Here is a 21,913-nt window from a genome sequence, read left to right on the forward strand (position 1 = left end):
GTTAGAAGGCCCCTACTCCCCCCACAGAGCTACAGTTCCCAGAGTTTGGGAAAGGGATTGTCCAACCGCTCTAGAAATTGTAGCTCTTTGAAGGGAATAGGGGCATAGCTGTCAACTTTTCCTGGGAGGAATCCTATTTGGAATAAGGGAATTTCCCTTAAAAAAGGGGAAACGTTGACAGCTATGAATAGGGGTCTCGTGACTCTCAGCACCCTTAACAAACCTCATTAAATTTATGGTGCATGTGCAGAAACTGTAACTGACGTTATATGAAAGAGGCCCAAACTGATCATAATTGAACAGAGAATGGATATATGGAGAAATTTCTGGGTGAAGGATAGTCAGGCAGCGGCAGTTCAGTCCCCCAGCGCCACGCACACAAGCAGGCTCCTTCCAAACCCATGTTTGGTTTCGTATATAATATTTATATTTATATATTTACACAATAACAGGGTATTTATTCCAACTGTTTGGGGGTTATCCTGGGAGGGAGGTTACACATACAGAGCAAACGCCAGACAGACCAACCAACCCACAGAGGGAACTTTGGGGCGGAGGGGGCAAGAACTTATGGGGTGGGGGGGGGGAGAGCCTTTCCCTAGCATGGGGCCTGGACGCTGCCAACCCCTTGATATTCTGGGAACCGGCTTTTATGAGACTGGATCAACTGCTGCAAGGAGCTGTGGGATTATTGGAGGTGCCTCTGGAATATGGCAAACGACTTGAACTCCAATGAACTCAAGCAAGTTAGTTTCTGATGCAAAAGCTGCAGGTGTGTTTTGGGGTGTTCAGAAACCAACAGCTCCACCGACCCCAGCATTTGTTGACACCGTTAGGAATCATTTCCTAACAGAGTGCTTTACAATCTTCTTTGGCCCATCCTTCCAACAATCCTCTGAGGTAGGCTGCTCTCCTTTTTGTACGCGTCGCTGAGGGCCATTTTAAGATGAAACTCTCAAAACATCTCAGACCCTAAAGCAGTATTTCCCCAACCTGGTGCCCTGTAAGGTATTCCGGACTACAACTCCCATCAGCTCCAGCCAGGGAGCCGTGCTAGCTGGGGCTGATGGGAGTTGTAGTCCGAAACATCTTACAGGGCACCAGGTTGGGGATGATCATCCTAACGGAACATTCTAGTGTCCACTGGGTAATGCTGGCTCCTGTCATGGTGCAAAAACCCTACGTTGTGTTCACACTAAGGCAGTTAAAGCACCTTGCAGCTGCAATGGGAGTATGTCCCATTGAACTCAGCAATGCTTGCTTCTGAGTAAACATGCATACAATTGCACTGTAAATAGCTTGTGATGCTTACAACACGGATAACTAATTTGTGCTTACACAGTATGTCTGTACTACACATTTAAACCAGTCCCTGTGCCCTCTAAGCAAAGATCTCTGGGAATTGCTGATTTGATAATGGTTCAGTGTGGTATATAATGGCTGGAATTTTGAAATTTGCCCAGGGAGACCTGGGTTCAAATTCTTCATTCAACTACCGGCTGAACTTGAGCTAGTCATTCTCTATAAGTTTAGCCTAGCTCACGGGGTGGATGTGAGGACAAAAGGATGCAATCACCTTCTGGGAGTCAAAAAAGGGGTGAAAAGACAATTCATAATAATAATCAGCTTTGTGAGGAGAGTATCCTAAAAAGTGGGATAGAGATCTATGAACTAGCTAAGTAAAATAATGAGATCAGCACCCTCGGGCATCAACAACCCCCAGGGTTCTTTGACAGAAACCAAAATAGGTAAAACACAATACCACTAAGCTGCTTTAAATTTGTAATGTAGATGTGGCCAGTTTCATAATGTTTCACAGCCACTCAAAACTGCACTTGAAACACATTTAATATATACTGTTTTAAGCATAGTGTGAACCTTTATCATGTTCTAGTTAAGAATCTAGAGCGGGGAGGGGGACTTGTGGCCCTCCCATTGTTACTGGACTACAACTTCCATTGACCCTGACCATTGGCCCTGCTGGCTGGGGCTGATGGGAGTTGGAGTCCAACAACATTTCAAGGGAGCATAGCCACCCTTTGCCCCCCGCCGAGGTCTTTGGTGACAAAGCTTGGATTATATATTTTTTAGGTTTTTTCTTAAATTTAGGTTTCAAATAATTTTGCAGCACTGTAAGCCTGAAAGCACTATAACAACACTGTGTGAACACATGCCTAGAGTTATTTTTGGAGCGAGTAAAGGGGGGGGGGCTCTTGAAACTACCATCCATAGTATTTGGGGGCAGGGAGGCGGTGTCACTCGAAACCACTATGCAGATTTTCACTTGTCCATTGAGAAAACGTCAACCAGTGTAGCACTGAAAGCATTTTGTGGCTTGGGGGTGGGATAAACACACGTTTACGGTGACAAGCAAGTGGAGTATTTAGAAATGATGGCCTGTGGGCATTTTTAACGGACAGGCTGGATTTGTGCCACAGAAGAAGCATGGCTTGACTGGTTCTCAGCGTAGGAGCAAGGGGTCTGCCTTAGGGTCAAGGTGAGCTGCTCCCCGCCCCCTCCTCAGTGCAGGGTCATTTTTGGCGCATGAATGCTGAAGGCATAAGATGCTCGCCCCTCCCAAATTAAAGCTCCCCAGATACATTCACAGGAAGGGGAAAATATTTGATTTGTTCCTAAGAAAGAGAGAGGGGCCTGAGGCATAGTCTAAGGCAGGCTTCGTCAACTTGGTGCCTTCCAGGCGTCGTGCGCTGCAGCTCCCATCAACCCCGGCCACAATGGCCAGGCTGGCTGCAGGCTGAGATGTAGTCCAAAACACCTGGTTGGCACTAGGCTGGCGACAGGCTGGTCTAAGGTGCTGAAGCAGTGAGTGGCAGAGTGGGGGCGAGGCGACCAAACACAGCTCCATCCCGGGGCTGGGGGATGCTGAATAGAGGCGCCTGCTTCACATGGAGCCAGACCATCGGCCCATCTAGGCCAGTACTGTCTACTCTAGCTGGCAGAGGCCTTCCAAGGCTCAGCCAGCCATCTTTCCCAGAGCCGCTCCTTGACATCCTTCGATTAGAAGAGACTGGGAATCAAACCTAGAACTTGGTGTATGCGAAGCACATTTTCTGCCACAGACCTATGGCTCCCTCCACCTGGGTAACCCAGAGGCCATAGGTCATAAATCAGTGCTGTTGTGCTGTGTCCAAAGGTCTTTAGTAGGGCTCAAGGGGTGTGTGGGTGTAACTTAACTCCACCCACCCCTTGCCCCCATATCCTGAGGGTAGGGGGAGGTACCACAACTGGAGGGGGCAGAGTAGGTGGCGTTGGGTCTGTGTGAGGCATGGCGGCTGTCATGACAACACACGGGGGCCTGTGGAAAAGGAAGGAGGGCGGTTTGGGGTGTGTGGGTGCCCTTGGGGTTTTTTTTACCAAGGGGTATGAGGCTGAAGAGGGAGGCAGTTTTCAGTGGATCTGGACGGTTGTACCAGAACTGAGGGGTGGGAGGGAAAGGACGGTAAAGAGAAAGGGGAGGGGGAGAAGCAACCTAAACACAGGCTTTCCCCCCCTCACTCCAGAGGACTGAACCAAGGCCCCAGCACCCCACGCGGAAGGAGGGATGGGGCATCTCTACGACAAGTCCCGCTCTCCTGGCGTGCCGTACATATACGAATCTTTGCCAGGCTCCTGGACGTATTCTTCCTTCTTGTCCCAGTCAGCCGTCCAGCCTCCATTGGCAAAACTGGTGCTCTTGGTAGCGCCGTAGCTCCCGCCCCCTCCTCCCCCGCCCCCTCCTGCGGCCATGCGGGCCGCTTCGTCCTCCTCGTCGGCCAGTTCGTCCTCATTGATGAAGCCGCACTTCTCCTCGTTGATCTCTTCCGGCTCGGCCCAGGGCTGCTTCTCGCCAGAGGCGAAAATCCCATAGAAGATGACACCCCCGTAATGCACTAGAGAGGCGATGAGGAAGACGTATTGCCACTCCTCCCGTGTCTGTGGGGAATGAAAGAGGGAAGAGGTCAGTGTGGATAACCAAAGAAAGTACTTCATTCGTTTATTCCAGTGGTTCTTAATGGTTGGCCCTCGGACCCCAGGGAGTCCATGTAGGCCACTCAGAGGGTCCATGGCAGGTATCCGTCAACTGTCTGGGACATCTTGTTTTGTGGGAGTACAGCGTGCCAAAACTCACAAGACTACAGTGGCCCCAAAGGCATGTTTTTAGGTGCTGCTCTCTCATGTGGGTCATGTGACTCAGGAGTACAGTTCAGAAAACATGCGTCCTGGTTTTGCAGCATTGACCATAGTGCCTCATTTGCCCTAAAGGACTAGGCCCATTTAACAGAGACATGTGATAGGACCTGTTTTACAATTTAAAGTACTCATTTTGACATCCTTAAGATATCCCTTCTTCTCTTTCCATGGTTCATTTTACATATCATAAATCCCTGCGTATTTTACAAAGACTATACCATTCAGTATTCCATTATTACACCCATCAAAACTTATTTACACTTTTGAATTTATCAATGTCACCAGCGTTTTCAGCTGTACAGAGTTATTTCCCATATATTCAATAAACGTTTTCCAATCTTCTCTAAACGTATGTTCTCCTTGTTCTCTTATTCTATAGGTTAAGTCTGCAAGCTGTACATATTCAGTCAACTTAAGTTGCCATTCCTCTTTGGTTGGGACCTCACTCAGTTTCCATTTTTGGGTTAACAAAACATGGGTTGCAGTAGTGGCATACATAAATAACCTTTTTTGACACCTGGGAATTTCAGTCTGAATTTTCCTCCAACAGAAAGGGCTGGGTTTTTTTGGGGGGGGGGAGTACTTTTAAACATTTTTTTTTTCAATTCATTATGGATTACAGTGGTACCTTGGGTTACATACACTTCAGGTTACATACGCTTCAGGTTACACACTCCACTAAACCAGAAATATTACCTCAGGTTAAGAACTTTGCTTCAGGATGAGAACAGAAATCGTGCTCCGGTGGCACGGCGGCAGCAGGAGGCCCCATTAGCTAAAGTGGTGCTTCAGGTTAAGAACAGTTTCAGGTTAAGTACAGGCCTCCGGAACGAATTAAGTACTTAACCTGAGGTACCACTGTATTTCCATGATCCACAGTGATAGGACCTTCTCTTCTCCATTGTTGCTTGACCAGGCAATCCTTTTGTTGCCCACCTTGCTGGTTAAAGTGGTTTTTTGTTTTGTTTTGTTTTTTGTTTTCTTTGGTCCTGGGCCTAGAATATGCCCAAATGATGAGTTTTGCACTCTTTGCCTTTTTTCTCTTTGCTTATTCTCTCTTACAATTTAATTGGTGTTATCTGCTGGTGCTTCCCCCCACTTCATCTTTCTCCCTCCCCCCCCCCAACCCCTGTTTATATATTCCATTGATTTTCTTAAGTGCCTCATATTGCATGTGGCAGAAAGGCAGGGTAAAAATGTTCTCAATACACATTTTTTTTAATTAAAAAAACAACAACCAAAGTGTGAATTTAGAGTGCCTGCTATTAGAAAAGAACACAGATACTGTGGGAATATCAGAAATCTGGTAGGGCAGGGATAATCAATGGGATACAATTATCCCCAGATATAAAATATACAGGAAGGACCGAGGGGTTTGCACTGGTAATGGTGCTGCTCTATAGGTCAAAGAGGACATTGACCGCAATAAATGAGAAACCTGAGGAAGGACAAATGCAGTCAAGAACCACTGCATATGGAAATAACAGTCTAAAAATGTAACACAGTACTGCTAACAAAGCTTCTGAGAAGGAGAAAGAGCGATGATAGCTAAGTGAAACATTCATGTTCAGAAGCAACGTTAACATACCTAACATGTCAACGGTATATCCACGGTATTCATGTAATATTTTAACCGTTTGTGATTCTAAATGTTAACATTGCACCCTGCCCTGGGACCTGCGGGCGAAGCATTCGTAATACAGGAAACTCCCCACTTGTGTGAGACCAGCTCGCATGCCACCATGTACATGTGTGGCACTGCGAAATAAAAAAACAATTCGATTCGAACCCAGAAGTGCTGCCAAAAAAATGGGCAACAATGGCCCAAGAAGAGCACAGAAATGGCAAAAAGAGCAGCTAGCAATCCCAGGAGCCATTGCACCGACCTTTGAAACCTGTGGAGAATTGGAGTTTGAGAAAGGAGGTGTCAGGGGCTCAGGAGCAGAGGCACAGGGAAGAGAGGCAATGGAGAGCGAAGGGGAAGAATCCGAGGGGAGCATAGGAGAAGAGGACAGTGGGCCGAGGGATTCCATGAGCCTCTCCAGCGAATCGGAAGATTCACAGAAGGGGGCGCCAGTGGCCAGAGGTAGGGGGTTCCCAAGGGGAACGCCCCAGGAGCAAGGGGGCAGCAGGGACTCCCAGAGCAGTAGTTGGAAATCAGGACCAGCCTCCCCACCAGAGCAGAATGGGGGGGGGAGGGTCCCAAGTATCGGGGCCAGTGCACTCCCCACCAGGGAGAGAAGACGAGGCAGGGCTGACCACGCCTCCATCGGAGAGTCGGACAACGGAGGGAAGGTCAGATCCGGCCAGCATCCCGGAAGAGGGAAGCAGTGACAGAAGTAGTGTAACGGTTAGGAGAAAGGTCACTGGGTTGGCGCGAGAGGCAAGTTCAAATGTACAGGAGCGCGGGACAGCAGAGAATGAGGATTGGGAACCGGGTCCTAAAGCCCGCCGGAGGCAGGGGGAGGAGCTAAGCGACTCAGCGTCGGAAGAGTCCAGAAAGGGCAATGCCCCAGCGGGCAGGAGAACCCAGAGGAGGAGAGAGCAGCGGAAAAGGTGGAGCAGGGCTAGGATCTTAAACTGGTGTCAGAGGGGAGGAGACTCAGACGGGACTTCACCGATCTAGGGTTTAAGACGTAGGGCTGCACGCTGCGGCTTTGAAATGGAAATTGAACTTCAATAAAGACTTTTGTATATTACGACAGCCTAGCGTTGGTCCTCTGTGAGCTGGGACCTAGAGGCAGCTCTGACAGGAGGCTTGGAGGAAGCAGTGCTTCCCCCCCCCCAAAAAAAAAAGGTTTACGGGTACAGTGGTACCTCGGGTTAAGTACTTAATTTGTTCTGGAGGTCCATTCTTAACCTGAAACTGTTCTTAACCTGAAGCACCACTTTAGCTAATGGGGCCTCCTGCTGCCGCTGCACCGCCGGAGCACGATTTCTGTTCTCATCCTGAAGCAAAGTTCTTAACCTGAAGCACTATTTCTGGGTTAGCGGAGTCAGTAACCTGAAGTGTATGTAATCTGAAGCGTATGTAACCCGAGATACCACTGTACTCTCATTTTCCTACACATATTGAAATACTGCCCCTTAATGAGGCCAAACTTAGATTCACAAAATGTTTAGGGGTATGTGTACCCCTGCATCCCCCCCCCAGAAAAAAAGCACTGGGAGGAAGTCTGGTAAGCAGTTTTTAAAGAGTTTTTCAAGAGTTTCCAGGGGTTTAGAGAGCATTTGCAGGCTTTCTAGTTGGTGCTACCAGTATACGGGACTTCACGTACGCGCTGCTCCCAGAAACTTAACCCCCACGTGAGTGAAACGAAACAACAACGTATTTCTTCCTCTGTCCTCCTTTTCTAGCTGCTCCGTTCCATTGCCCCCCCCATCCATTTTTCAGCCTCCTCACCCAACTGCTCTCAACGGTCAGCAAGAGAGCATATTGTTAGGCAGCATGCTCAGACCTCCTCCTTGTGTGGCTGTTGCCATTCTGGCTACATAAACGGCACTTGGAGAACCAAATCAGAAGGCTAGAAATTATCAAGTCAAGCAACCCCCGTGTTTTCAGGAGCTTTGATTCCTACCTTGTGTTTGGTCATAGCTCCAACGATGAGTGGACACACCATCCCTGACAGAGTTCCCACACCATTGGAGATCCCCATGAGGATACTGGCATATCGGGGGGCAATGTCCAAGTGATTCACGTTAAATCCTAGAAGCGAGGAGGTGGGTTATAGAAAGGAATTTACATCAGTTTAACTTTGGAGCTAATGTAGGCCACAGATTGCCTCTAACTGTGAGGCTGCTTCCAGATTATCACTATTTTTAAGTGGTATGCAATTACATACTGGCCAATCCAGGTAGCGCAATGATTGGGAAGTCCTGAGCAAACCCGCTTCCCTAAACTGATCAGACTTTTTGCAATAAAGGAAATGACAGAAAATACGCACTGGAAAAAGTGGGATGACACTTGTTTTGAGGACTATCATCTAACCTCCCCACAAACAAATCAGAATGAAAGCTGATTAAATAACCAATGTCATCTACTCTCTCCGTAAACATATCAGGTTGTCTGGAAGCATCCAAATGTGCTAAAAGTTACAATTTACCATTATAACTACTAACAGATATTCCCTGCCCCTGTAAGTTCACGCAAGATCACAGTCGTTTGGTATTAGATTGCATGTAGTTCCCTGTTGCTTCTATGAGATACTTGAAATATCTCTTACTTCTGCAGTCATGAACAGAAACAAAGTTCAAAGGAATAATCACATGGGCCCCTTGCCTTGATTTTCTGCCCTCCTTTTGCATTTTTCCCTAATCGTGATCTCCTGAAAGAGGTATCACCCTTATTGCCTCTTACGGAGCAATCCTGTGCTCTGGTTAAAAAAGATTTTTCAAAACCCATTAAATGCAGTACAAAACAATCATCAAAATGATTGAAACACCTGGCTACTCATCCAAAAATGTAAACAGCCACATAGCCCTGTCGGCATTAAAAAAAAAAAGAGTTTTCCCAAAAATCAAAAGTAGGGATGCCTGCCAAATCTCTGCTAGAAGAGTGTTCCTTCCACAGCTTAGGAGCAGTGGCAGAAAATGCCCAACCTCTGGTTGAGGCAGTCAGAAACATGGAGGACATCACAGCTCAATGCATATGCCGGCCAGGCAAAAGCACTCAGAGGGCACAGGGCAAGGGGGTTAGGGGGTGTGGTCAAAGGAGAGGGGGCACGGACTAGACTTCGAGGGCCATGCAAAAAAAGGTGCACCTAATGAGGATGAGCCCTTCACAGGGTTGGACTATATGGGTATCAGAAAGCCTCCATGTCAGGCGTCCCACTGTGTGGGAGTTGTGGGCAAGGATTGCCGAACCTTACAGTTTCAGGTTCTCTCAGTTTATTTTTCCAATTTTAAATACCAATCTTAGACTTGGTTCTTTAGTCGGCTGAAAAAACAAAAACAAAACAGTCCTCATGAAAATTCATCAGCATTTTACTGTGAATTTCTTCTAACTAGTACTATTTTTCTAGAAAAAGAGGTGCCAAAGCTCACCATGAACTTCTCCCTTATTCTCTTAGAATGGCAGTGGCGCCTACCTGAGAGGTGCTAGAGCTGAACTCTGGCTGGAAAAAAGCCCTGCTTCTAACATATATGTTTGCATACAATTTCGCCTAATACAGTTGTACCATAGAAGTCAAACGGAATTCCAAAATGTTTGAAAACCAAAGTGCAGCTTCTGATTGGCTGCACGAAGCTCCTGCAGCCAATCAAAAGCTACAGAAGCCCTGCCGGATGTTCGGCTTCCAAAAATAGTTTGCAAACCGGAACAGTCATTTCCGGGTTTGCGAAGTTCGAGAGCCAAAACATTCAGGAATTAAGCCAATCACCTTCCAAGGTACAACTGTATACATATTTTTGCAGGACAATTTCCCCTGATATAATGCACTATATATACATAACATATGTTATTTTCACAAATATATGCATTTGATGCACACTTTACCTCAGTATGTGTTCTTTTATACACATTGCTTGACTAGAGAAGTGCATTGCAAACTTCAGAGAATTTCGCATTTCAGAGCACGGCTGTGGGGTTTGTGTGTTGTTTCAGAAAGTGCAACTTAGGTAGGAGCACAAACTCTCTGATCCCTACTTGTTGGGGGGGAAGCAGAGGACCTTTAATTTGGAATGCCACAATGCCCTAACACAGGTGTGGGGAATCTTTCATGGCTGGACTACAGTTCCCATCAGTCCCAGCAAGTGGCCAAGGACATAGGAAGTTGTAGTTCAGCAACAACTGGAGGGTCTCACCTTCCTCAGAAGGTCAACCCAGCTCCCTAAGAGAAGTGGCAGAGCTTCATGCTCCGGCACCAGGGGGCGGAGAGCAGGCAGGGGCGGGGCTGGCACACAACTTGGGGACGTGGTGCATTGCCTGCAGGGACGTGGTGCGCGTTCTGGGGGCGTGGCGCCCAGTGCAGGCGGGGGGGGGGCAGCCGTGATGGCACCCCACCAGGATTGCACTGCCAGGGGCAGTGCGCTCCCTCCGCACTCCTCTTCCTCCGCCAGTGGCTAAGAGCTTACCTGAAATAGCAAAACCGCTGAAACCCACGGCCAGAACGAGGAAAGAAATTGCTACGCCTTTGCTGTGGGAATAGCCAACCACTAAGAGGAGTGTGGCTTCCATGCCAAAACCTGACGAAGAAGGAAGAACAGAGAAAGTGAGTGTGGACACACAGCTCCTGCACACAAGCACAGCTGTGTCTATTTTCAACTTTTGACTGTGATCGCGCTGCATAAGAAACTAGAGCAGGGTGTACATAAAACTTACATGTGGCTGTGCGTGCTGCTAATTTTTCTTTGCTAATGGAAGGGGAAGGGTGTCATAACTTAGCGGGGCTGCAAATGAGCTGAAGAGCATATGCTCTGCATATAGAAGGCCTCAGTTTTTGGCAATTGCAGGTGGAAAAAATTGCTGTTGCACCCAGATCCCACTTGCTGGCTGGCCTCTGGTATCTGGCTGGCCACTGTGAGAACAGAGTGCTGGACTAGAAGGGCCTTTGACCTGGTCCAGAAGGGATCGTGTGATGTTCTTAAGTTCAGTCCCCCAACATCTGCAACACATGGTATGCATGTGTCATTTCAACACCAATTCATTCTCCCAGGCGTTAAAAATCCTTTTAAGCCACTCTGGAAGCTTGTGTTTTATTTATCCACTGTGTGGTTGCTTTTTAAAAAATCTATTGTGTTATAGCTGATGTTTTACTCTGTTTGATCTTATAGTTGATTGTGTAACTTTATTTTATTTTCGTCTTAAGCTGTCCTGAGAGCTGATGGTGCAGGATGAAAATGTAACAAATGAGCTAACGAATAAAAAGCCAGCCTTGAGCGGAAAACATCAAAGGCAGTGATGAGAAAGACCTTTCTCCGTATAAGGAAGGATTCTCCAACCTGGGCTGGACTACACTTCCCATCATCCTTGACCATGGGCTGATGGGAGTTGTAGTCCAACCACACCCGGAAAGTGCCAAATTGGGGAAGGCCAGCATTAAGGTCTTTGTCAGCAGTGCGGTCCTGGGTTATATGGACTTGGTATAAGACTGACTCATGAATAAATGAGGGTCAGGGGAGGTTGCAACTTTGTGAAAAGTGAACTGGCAAGAGGAGAGCTTGCTAAAAGCAAGAGTGCAGGATTTGAGGAGTGAGGTTATTACCTCTCTACCAGTGGCGTAGCGTGGGGGGTACAGGGGGGGCCGGCCGCACTGGGCGCAACATCCGGGGGTTAGGGAAATCCACGAGTTAGGGGGCGCAAATCCATGGGTTAGGGGGCGCAAATTACTTGCCTTGCCCCGGGTGCTGATAACCCACGCTACGCCACTGGGTCCACTGCAACCCACAGGACAGGGATACAGGACAGGGATATGTGGTGATTTCTCATGCCCTCCTACTGGAAACTAGGGCTGGGAGATATCAGCTTTTCAACACTGTGATGTATCACCAGCTAAACATTGTGATACATTGCAATGTTGAAAAGCAGAGGGAGAAGCAAGCTGCATTGTCTTCAGCCCCGCAAGGTGCTGGGGTGAAACTGCCTCCGCTCCCAATGTAGCTTTTTCTTTCCTCTGTGCACCAGGCGCTGGTGGCTGAGGGACTCAGGAGCGACAGCAGTTTCACCCACGATATACTGCTGGATGAAGGCGCCATCGCCCAGGCCTACTAGAAACCCCAGAAAAGCATTCTAAGCAGGACATGGAAACCTCTAAGGGATTTTGCATCCACAAGTGCTAAAAAACTGAGGTGTGCCCGTCCCCGTGAAAGAAAGAAAGACATCTCAATGAAAACAGAGATTCTCAGAAACCTGTGCGAGTTCCTGGATTCTGTCTCTAATGCATTTGCTTCAAATATTGTGGCACCATCAGTACTGACTAGATGCTGCTGGGCTCCAACTTCCATCATCCCTGGATATTTGCCATGCTAGTTGGGTGCAGACGGGAGTTGGAGTCCAGCAGCAGGTTCTGGAGGGCAACAGGTCCCCTACTCCTGGCCTGGGCACTTTTCTCTAGAAACCTTTCCCACTGCCAAGCCAGCCACCTGCCCCTTACTGGAGTCCGGGTATCTCTCAACCAAGCCTTAACCCTCCTCCCCGAGCCTTTTCTCCAACAATGCCTTTCTCTCTCACCCCCACAGTTCATCATCTTGCGGACGTTTGTGGTAGACATGATCCTCCGCGTCCGCAGGTAGTCGGCGATTTGGCCCCCAATGGGCACGATGATCGTCATGACCAGGTGAGGCAAAGCAGAAAGCATGCCCACCTGTGCAGGAAGGGACAAAAAGGAAGAGGCAGCCCATAAGTTCCAGGCATATGAGGGTGTTTAAAAACAGTTAAGAAAATCCAGCTGTCATGTGGGGCCTTTTTTATTTTGAACATTACGTTTATGACCAAGGGCACCTGCAGGATATTTTGCAAGTGGGGAGAAGGGCAGTGTGTGTGTGTGTGTGTGTGTGTGTGTGTGTGTGTGTGTGTCCAAGTAGAACACTGGAAGGGCGGGATAAGGCTTATTTCTCACACAAAAAAATGAGAATAGTGCTTATACGTTTTGTCTCAAGTAGCAGGTTCTGCAAACTTAAACTGAAGTCTTACACAGAGTAGACCCACTGAAAGTAATACTGCCATGACCATGAATTTCAGTGGGTTGACTAATACGTAGGGCTCAGTTGAAGACAACTCTTAAGTTGTGTAAAACTGATGTACGAGACAAAACGTGCAGGTACCTTTCTTCTCACTTTTTTGGTGAGAAATTAGCCTGATAACATTGGCTGGTGTTTAAATATGTTTTACTCAAAGCAGACCCACTGAAATGAATGAACAAGGCTAAGTCAGGCCTGTTAATTCCAATGGTCTAGTCAGAGTGAAATTTAGTTGCCAGCCACCCATTGGATATAACCTGTGCTCTCTTTAAAAACAAAAATGAAAGCCAGGAATCTTGGGATTATAGTTCCTGGTGGGGGGGGGGACTGCCCCTCCACGGACACCCATGTTGAAAACATTACAGTGGTACCTCTGGTTGCGAACGGGATCCGTTCCGGAGGCCTGTTCACAACATGAAAAGAGCACAACCACAGTGGCGCATCTGCACATGTGTGGGTTGCGGTTCACTGCTTCTGCACATGTGCGTGATGTCATTTTGCGCTTCTGTGCATGCACAAGTGGCGAAACCCGGAAGTACCCTGTTCTGGTACTTCCAGGCCGCCACGGGACGTAACCTGAAAGAATGTAACATGAAGCAGATGCAACATGAGGTATGACTGTATATAATTCTCTCAAAGGACTTCAAACCCAATTCCAATAGTCCTCTTCGCCATCACCGTCTGCTTTCTAGTAGTAGTTGTGGCAGGAGCAGCGGTGGCAGGTGAGGGTCAGAGTGACGGAACTGAACTTGCCAAGAGAGGGAGGAGACAAGGCGAGGTGTGATGAGGTCAGAGGAGCTCTGGGCTGGTAGTGGCCACTCAAGTGCACCTGCAGGGCCGCCAATGTTGATTCAAGGAGCCCCTGGTCTTGCTGAAGCCTCACATTACCCCAATCTTCTCCTTACAAGTGCCATTGCCAGTGGGAGGGTGCCATTGCCACTCCAACCACACACACACACCCTGCCCATGCACTGCAGCTGTGTAGATGTACATTTTGGAATCCTGAAATTTGATCCTGATAATTTCTGAAGTTTTATATTTTTCTTCTTTTTTTAAAAAAAAATTAAAGTCTATACTGCACAAAGAGCCATAGAATTTAAAAAATGGAACATCTTGGTTCCTTTTCTCTCTGTGTGTGTCTTTGTTTTGGATATTTGAACCTGTTTTCTCTCAGAGTGCATTCCTGCTCAGCCTTGCCCCAGCATACGATGGAAGAACAATTGGCACGTGGCTAGGGCCATCTTTTCTTTCTCTTCTCAGCACAGAATGAAACACCCTCTGCTAATTAATTAATTAATGACGACAGCAATATCCGCCACTCTTCACCAGTAGGTCCCAAGACCGGGTTAGAACAATTTCAAATTCAGTATTAAAAACAGCGAAGAGAACTTATGGACAGGTCTCCAATTTCTTGCCCTGACACGTGCGCGCGCGCGCACACACACACACACACCTCTAACCAAGGGCAATTTTTCTCACCTTGCTGATTTCAAAGCCAAAGACTTCTTCAAAATAGGCCGGCTGGCTAATTAAGAGCAAATAGAAGGTCCAGCTCCGGCAAAAGTTGGCTACAATAATCGCGTAGACAGGCATGGAAGTGAAGAACTTGCGCCAGGGCGCTTTGAATTTCTGCCAAGAGGTAGGGAGGGGAGAGGGAGAGGGAGAGGGAGAGGGAGAGGGAGAGGGAGAGAGAGAGAGAGAGAGAGAGAGAGAGAAATATGAAAATATTAATGCAGTTGCCTCACATCCTCGCATATCCCCACCGCAGTGCTGTCGCAGGACTTCAGAGGCCACTTGCCTCCTCAAAAATGGTGCCCCATGAAGCTGCTGAGAGCTTCCCTACTGCAGAGAGATCTTCAACGCCTGCCCCCTCACCACCATACATTTAAAGCATATGCTTCCCTGCTCCCCAAATCCTGGGAGCTGTAGTTTCCCGCTCACAGAGCTCTAACTCTCAGCACCCTTAAACTACAGTTCCCAGGATTCTTTGGGGGAAGTCGTGCTTTAAATATATGGTGTGTGCGCAGTTTCTTTCTCTCTGCTCTCTCATATCCTTGCCCATGGCCTTTGCTCCTCCACCTTCACCACCCTCACCTGTCCAAATGTCTCATATGAACCTGCCCTGCAGCCCAGTATGCTTGGAGCTGCCTGATACCACAACTAGGCCCCATATGCACTCGGCATTTGAAGCAGTATTCTACCACTTTGAACAATTAGGCTTCCCCCAAAGAATCCTGGGAACTGTAGTTTGTTAAGGGTGCCGAGAGCTTCTAGGAGACCCCTATTCCCCTCACACAGGTGCCATTCTCAGAGTGGTTTAGCAGTCAACCGCTCTTCCCAGGGAACTCTGTAGCTTGGGACCTGTCTTTTTGACCTCCTGCCTTCTTTCTTATTTTCATTTTTCAATGCTTCATACTATGAGCTCAAGGTAGCGTATGTGGTTCTCCCCCCTTCCCCATTTTATCCTCACAAGAACCCTGTGAGGTAGGTTAACCCGAGAGGCAGTAACCAGGCTTCGCAGCCAAGGGGGGATTCAAACCCTGGTTTCCTAGTGTTGTAGTCTGGCACTCTGGCCACTACGCCACACTCTGTTAAGGCTCCGTGCACCTTGTTGGTGTTAACGGAAAAATCTGAGGGCTCCCTTGGACAAAAACAAAGACACCAAGCAGGATAACTTGGAGCAAAACAGCAGCCTGAAGCTTCACCTTTATTGATCTGTTGCAACAGGGTGCTCCCCTCACTTGCAGGAGAGAGGAAGGACCCAGAAAAATGGTGTGCAAGGTCTTATAAAGACTTTTGAAATTGCCACCCTGTAGATCAAGACCACCCCCAGAAACATCCTACATACATCACAGAAAGGAGGGGTTGAGGGACGGGTTGTGGTGGTAACCTGAGTGTCCTGTCATCTGGCTGGTTCCCCCTTTCCCCCTCCTCCATGAGTAATTTCTAGAGGACAAAGGGGGGTTGGCAGTTTCCTGCCCCCAGAGGGAAGAGCTGATTATTGTCCCTTGTGCCAGTCCATGCTGAATCCACTCCCATATGCAAGTTCTTTGTGATCTTGATGGTCTTCTGTCTAGGACCATCAGGGTTGGCATAGCAATTGTGCAGGGCTCCTGTGTATGTACTGGTATGCTCAAGGATTATGGCTGCCCAGTATCAAACCTTCCTCATTTTGTATTCCTTCCTTCATGGAGTTAAATAAAATTGGAACAGTGCAAATCCGATGTATGGATGATTTTCTATGAATTTATAACAGAAGTGTAGCGTATGTAGTGTGTGAGTGTGAGTGTGTGTGAAGTTTGTACAAACTGAATGATTTGGGGGGGGGGGGTTCCTGCTACAATGGCACCATATGAATGGCAAGAGAGCAATGCAAGGCACTGACCAGAAGGGGATTCATAAGACTGGCGCTTTCTCCAATGCTTTCTTCTATGTATTTCCTCTCTTCCTCGGTGATGGTTGGGTGCTGGGCAGGACTCTCATAGGAAACCAGCAGCCAGAACATATACCAGAAGATACCAAAGCTGCCTGCCAAGGAACAGAATTGCAGAAGCGGTTGGAGGGAAGGGACCTACGATCTGATCCAACGAGGTTTAGGCAACCGAGAAGGCATGGTAGCCAAAGAGTTGGCCTCTCTTTTTTCCCCAAATTTTAAAATCAATTTTCCAAATTTATAACAAATAAGACATACAAATAAAGGGAAAAAATTACAATACTAAAACAAAAAGCAACAAAAGCAAGCATATAAATACCAAATCTTTAAGGCCTAATTTAATTTTCATTGTTAACTGACTTCCTCGAATCCCTCCTTACTGAATTTCATTGAATCACTTTTTAACAGCTTTCCAATACCCTCTTTCTAATCAAATTAACACCTTTAGTTTACAATCTTCTTCTCTTTTCATAATTATCCAAATCCATAATATTTTACAATTCACTCTAGTCCTAGGGCCATTTGGTCCTTTCAAGTAACTTCTACTTATCGTATGTTACAATATCTAGCTAAATAGTCTTTAGATTTCTTCCACTCTTCTTTGCATGGCCTCTTGGCTGGCTTACCATAGACGTAGAATACTGAGCTCCACCCGGAATACTGCACTAGGATCCCCGCGAGAGGCATGGCCACCACAGCCCCTGCGTAAGAGCCTGTATAGGCAGAGGGAAAAGGTTAGCCAGGGATACAAGCCGAAATTCCTAACTCCAGTGGGGACTGGTGCCCACTGGGACTGGCAGGGCAGAGGTCAGGGTGACCAGTTGGCTGTAAGTAAGAAGGCAGCCAGGTGTGGGGTCTGGCTGAGGGCAGGCTGAGCTTAGTGGGGCAGTGCCCCCATTTGATTGACTGCACCAGCCTTTACTGCCTGACTCCCAGCAGCCCTCGCTACCCCTCTGAGGTTGCTCCCACACTCGCCGTTCCATGACTAGCTGCCATCCTTTGTTATAGCTATGAAAAAGGAAGAAAAAATGGGGGGGACACAAGAGGAAAGCAGTGTTCAACACCCTCTCCTTGTGGAACAGGAACTGTCAAATAATGGGGCAATTCGGGGGCAACAGCTGTGCTGTTTCCTGTTCAGCAAGAACAGTAAGAGGGACAGAATTTGCAAGGGGGGAAACTGCGAAAGTCGAGAGGGACCTTTGCTACCTGGAAATTTACCATATTTTTCACTCCATATTACACACTTTTCCCCTCTTAAAATCTAAGGGGAAATGTCTGTGCGTCTTATGGAGCGAATGTGTGGTCCCTGGGGCTGGAGGGGGGGGGGACCCGGGCTTCCCTCACCAGCCCCGACAAGCTGTGGGAGCAGTGGGAAGACTGCACACAGCCTTTCCGCTGCTCCCCGACCCGCTCTTTGGGGCTGGCAGTGGCTTTCCTGGGGCTGGTGGTGAGGGAAGCTCGGCTTTCCCCACCGCCAGCCCCACAAGCTGCGGGGAGCAGTGGAAAGGCTGCGTGCCTTCCCACTGCTCCCCGGGGCTGGCGGTGAGGGACAGTGGCGTAGAGTGGGGGGTGCAGGGGGGGCCGGCCGCACCGGGCGCAACATCTGGGGGGGGGCGCGCTCGCACTCGCAGCTCTCTGCCCCTACTAAAATCCACGGGTTCGGGGGCGCAAATTACTTGCCTTGCCCCGGGTGCTGAAAACCCACGCTATGCCACTGGTGAGGGAAGCTCGGCCAGCCCCACAAGTGAAAGGAACCCGAGGCTATCTGGAGAGCGAGAAGGATCCTGGCTGTGGAGTTAGGAATTGCTAGACAACGTGGCATTATGTTAAACTCTGTATGGAACCACTGTTTCAATTCCTCAGAAGCAAAGCAGTCCTCGTGTGAAAGCAACTTAACAGGGTGCGTCCAGTGAGTTTTGCTAAAGCGAGTCACTCACCAAGAGCTGTTCCAACATGTAAAACCAAACCAGGATGTGATGCGTTTTGATCTAGACTTTGGGACAGGTCTTCTAGGCTTCCGCTTAAGAAGTTTCAACAAGTCAGAAGCCAAAGGACATCAGGTTCAAGGGGGCAACCATGGTTTTGTTGCATGGGAGGCCCTCCCCGCCCATTTAACTTTGATGGTCGGTGAACATGTTACCTTACCACAGAAGGCTGTTGTCGCCAGGCGGCTGCGTTCCAGGGGGGGTGCCCATTTGCTCCAGATACCGTGGCATGCTGGGTAGGTGACCCCCTGGAGGTGGAGGGCACAGAGAGTTACATAGAGATCAGAGCTACCTTTCCACCGGAGAGAGAGCAAGAGAGGAGGCTGGCCCAAGGAACAAGCTCTGCTTCCGACCCATAACTCTGTCCCACCTTGACTCCGTTCTTTACAAGGGGGCTAAGCGCCCCAAAGACAGCGACGGTGCTCTGAGGGAAGGGAGCTGAGGCTTCGGGGAGGAAGGTGGACAGGTCGATATTACGGGGCGGTGCGAAAGCATGGAGATTAGGGGTGCGGGCCTTACCTCCACAAGGCCTTGCAGGATCCGCACGAAGATCACGCAGCCAAAGTGGACCCTTGCGGCCGATGGAATGAGCATGTTCAGGGTTGATGTCGCCACAATGGCAAAGCCAAAAACCCTGTGGACCGAAAGGCAGGTGTTAAGAAAAAGAAAGAAAGCCCGGCCCGTTTGCTTTCCCCCTCATCATTATTCTTTTGATATTTACAGAGGGTTTTTTTGTTCCACATGAGCCTGTGAAGTGATAAGGGAGTCAATGGCCCTAATCACCAGTGACTTTCGTGGCTGAAGGAGGATTTGAACCCATGTCCCACATCCACATTCTGATGGTCAGCCAATTGCTCTGAACAGCTCCCTGCCTCTTGCCGCAGGATAATATATACACAAGTGCTGTAGAGACTAGAGACCTGCACAGTGAGAGGACAGGCCTAGGAAACACCACAAGGAACCTCCGCTTTCTCTAGCGAGGGTCTATGTACGCATGTGTGTTTTGAGATAGGTGTTTATTCTGGGATTAGTGCTGCTCCTCATGCTTGCAAATTTATTGCATGCTAAACTTCTTAAATTATCAACTAAAGTTTACTTGAAAAGAACTACAAACTTTTAAAAAAAGACACAAAATACCAAAATTTTTGCTGTTGTGATAATCTGGTTTATACAAAGGTACAGTCAATTTTCATGATCTTTATCTTTCACCAGATAGTGAGCTAGCCCAAATGGACCAAGGTATCTTTCTGTTCCTGTTCTAGAGAATGAGATCACCAGGGGTGAGCCAAAATCTGCATGTTCCCCCTCTTTGATTTACACATACACACACACACAAAAATACCCTACCTGCATCTTACCTGTTAGCAGCAAATTTCTGTGCTATGAACCCTCCGGGGATCTGGGTGACAATGTAACCCCAGAAGAAGGATCCATGAATCATGCCTACTGTCTCAGGATCCCAGTTGAACTCTGCTTTCTAAAGTGGTGAGAAGAACAGAGGAAAGATTTGGTTCCTGATTACAGCCAGCAGCAGGACTTCGGTCACAGTCGCACCATCCATTCAATGCTCATGGCTCCCCCTGCAGCCAAGAATCCTGGGAACTGTAGTTTATGTTAATGGTACTCTGCATTGTAGCTCTGTCAGGAGTGAACTACATTTCCCATAATTCTTTGGGAGGAAGCTTGTGCTTCAAGTGTATGTTGTGTATCCAACCATAGAATCATAGAGTTGGAAGGTCATCCTAGTCCAGGTGTGGGGAACCAGTGGCCCTCTAGATGCTGCTGAACTACAACTCCCAGCATCCCTCGCCATCGACCACACTTGCTGGGGCTGATGGGAGTTGTAGTTCAGCAACATCTGGAGGGCCAAAAGGTCCCCACATCTGTTATAGAAAACTGACCCTGGGAAACAGTCTGGGCTCTGGAATGTGTGAAGCAATAGTAAAAAAAAAAATCCAGAGGTGCTTATTTCTGAGTAGACCTGCACAGGATTGGGGGTGCTGATCTGATTAGGCATGGTGAAAAACTGAAAAACTTCATTCTGGCTTAGTTATTCCAGAACACTTTTGTCTCTGGCTCTGCCCATAATCGGTTCTGGCTCCACCCAGCACTGCCCTGTGGCCTCCAACAGATTAAAGGTAAAGGACCCCTGGACGGTTAAGTCCAGTCAAAGGCGACTCTGGGGTTGCGGCTCTCATTTTGCTTTCAGGCCGAGGGAACCGGTGTTTGTCCACAGACTGCTTTCCAGGTCATGTGGCCAGCATGACTAAACCGCTTCTGGCGCAACGGGACACCGTGACGGAAACCAGAGTGCACGGAAACGCTGTCTACCTTCCCGCTGCAGCAGTACCTATTTATCTAATTGCACTGGTGTGCTTTCAGACTGCTTGGTTAGCAGAAGTTGGGACAGAGCGATGGGAGCTCACTCCGTCACAGGGATTCGAACCACCGACCTTCTGATCGGCAAGCCCAAGAGGCTCAGTGGTTTAGACCACGGCGCCACCTGCGTCCCTTGTCCCTCAACAGAAAAAAAAGCCCACTCCTGCTCCAGAGGGAGGACAGTCTCACCTTCACAACGAGTTTGTCCCCTTCGTAGACGGTGTTGTTGTTGACCATGCTGACGATGGCCACGCCCAGGTTGCAGCGGATGCCGAAGCTGATGCAGAAGCCCAGGCCGCAGAGGATGGCGATGATGTAGCGGCGAGGGAGGCCAAAGCAGGTGCAGTCGACGATGGGCGGGTGCTTCTCAGTCACCTCAACAGGCCGGCCCTCTTCAGTTAGCTCGATGGTCTCCCCACCTGCCTGTTTCTTATCAAGGATCCTAGAAGTCAGAGATGAGAGGAAGGCTTGAAGAGATGGGTAGGACCGAAAGCTGACGACCCAGAAAAAGCAATGATTCAAATCTGTTCCCATGAGGTGAGCAGATTCTGCCTCACTGCCTTCTTTCCACTCCTTTATTGATATCAGGGACGTCTCTACCATTGTGGAAAGGAAGGTAGCTGCCTCAGGCGGTCACGAAAGGGCAGCAAGTTGTCAGTTAAGTGGTTATTGTTGTATTTTTTCTGCCAGGGAGGGGAAGGAGGTACTTGTGGGAAAGAATGGGTGAATTGGGAAGTTTTGGTTTCTCATTTTTTTTCCAATCTTAAATTCAGTTTTCCACATTTTTCCATTGGCTTGTGGCCTCTTTGTTTTATGTTTTAAAAGTTCTCCCCAAAACCCACCAGCATTTTGGTGTGGATTTCTCCTAATACCCCCATTTCTGTATGCAGTTTTGCAAAGCAATAATGTATTTTCCCACTATATTTTCACAAGTATGTGTACACTTTACCCCAAGTTATGAATTTTTGTATACATCAATTGGTTAGAAAACTGAATGGAACAACCTGGAGAAGTCCAAATTTCAAAAGATCGCTCTTACTGTTGGTGTATTCTTTTGTAAAGCGAGAATTCGGTAGGTATGCCTTTCAGCGCGAACTGAATCAAATTTCTCCTCCATCCCTACTTGTGGGATTTTCTGTCTCAGAAGCCAAAATTACCTGGCTGGCTTTGGCCACTCTTCAGGTGAGAAAGGGGGCATCAGCATCAACATCAGCATCGTTTTATTTGTATGCCACCTTTCCACAGTTAA

The 21,913-nt window shown here is 48.2% G+C and overlaps 1 protein-coding gene across 1 annotated transcript in view; it reads right to left on the minus strand.

Annotated features, from left to right (window-relative positions):
- Positions 1 to 2,102: 2,102 nt before the first annotated feature.
- SLC17A7 (solute carrier family 17 member 7) overlaps positions 2,103 to 21,913 on the minus strand; it is a 58,264-nt gene continuing 38,453 nt past the window's right edge. Inside the window, exons 2-12 of the mRNA XM_083707901.1 lie at positions 20,854 to 21,106; positions 19,644 to 19,762; positions 18,805 to 18,919; positions 18,446 to 18,533; positions 16,927 to 17,013; positions 16,253 to 16,395; positions 14,347 to 14,496; positions 12,359 to 12,491; positions 10,264 to 10,374; positions 7,770 to 7,897; positions 2,103 to 3,933 (exon numbers count right to left, since the gene is read on the minus strand). Coding sequence (XP_083564027.1) covers positions 3,574 to 3,933; positions 7,770 to 7,897; positions 10,264 to 10,374; positions 12,359 to 12,491; positions 14,347 to 14,496; positions 16,253 to 16,395; positions 16,927 to 17,013; positions 18,446 to 18,533; positions 18,805 to 18,919; positions 19,644 to 19,762; positions 20,854 to 21,106 — 1,687 coding nt within the window. The 3' untranslated portion in view covers positions 2,103 to 3,573. The remainder of the gene's footprint in view (positions 3,934 to 7,769; positions 7,898 to 10,263; positions 10,375 to 12,358; positions 12,492 to 14,346; positions 14,497 to 16,252; positions 16,396 to 16,926; positions 17,014 to 18,445; positions 18,534 to 18,804; positions 18,920 to 19,643; positions 19,763 to 20,853; positions 21,107 to 21,913) is intronic.

This window comes from Podarcis gaigeae, assembly GCF_964106915.1.
Source record: "Podarcis gaigeae genome assembly, chromosome: 13".
Lineage (NCBI taxonomy): Eukaryota > Metazoa > Chordata > Lepidosauria > Squamata > Lacertidae > Podarcis > Podarcis gaigeae.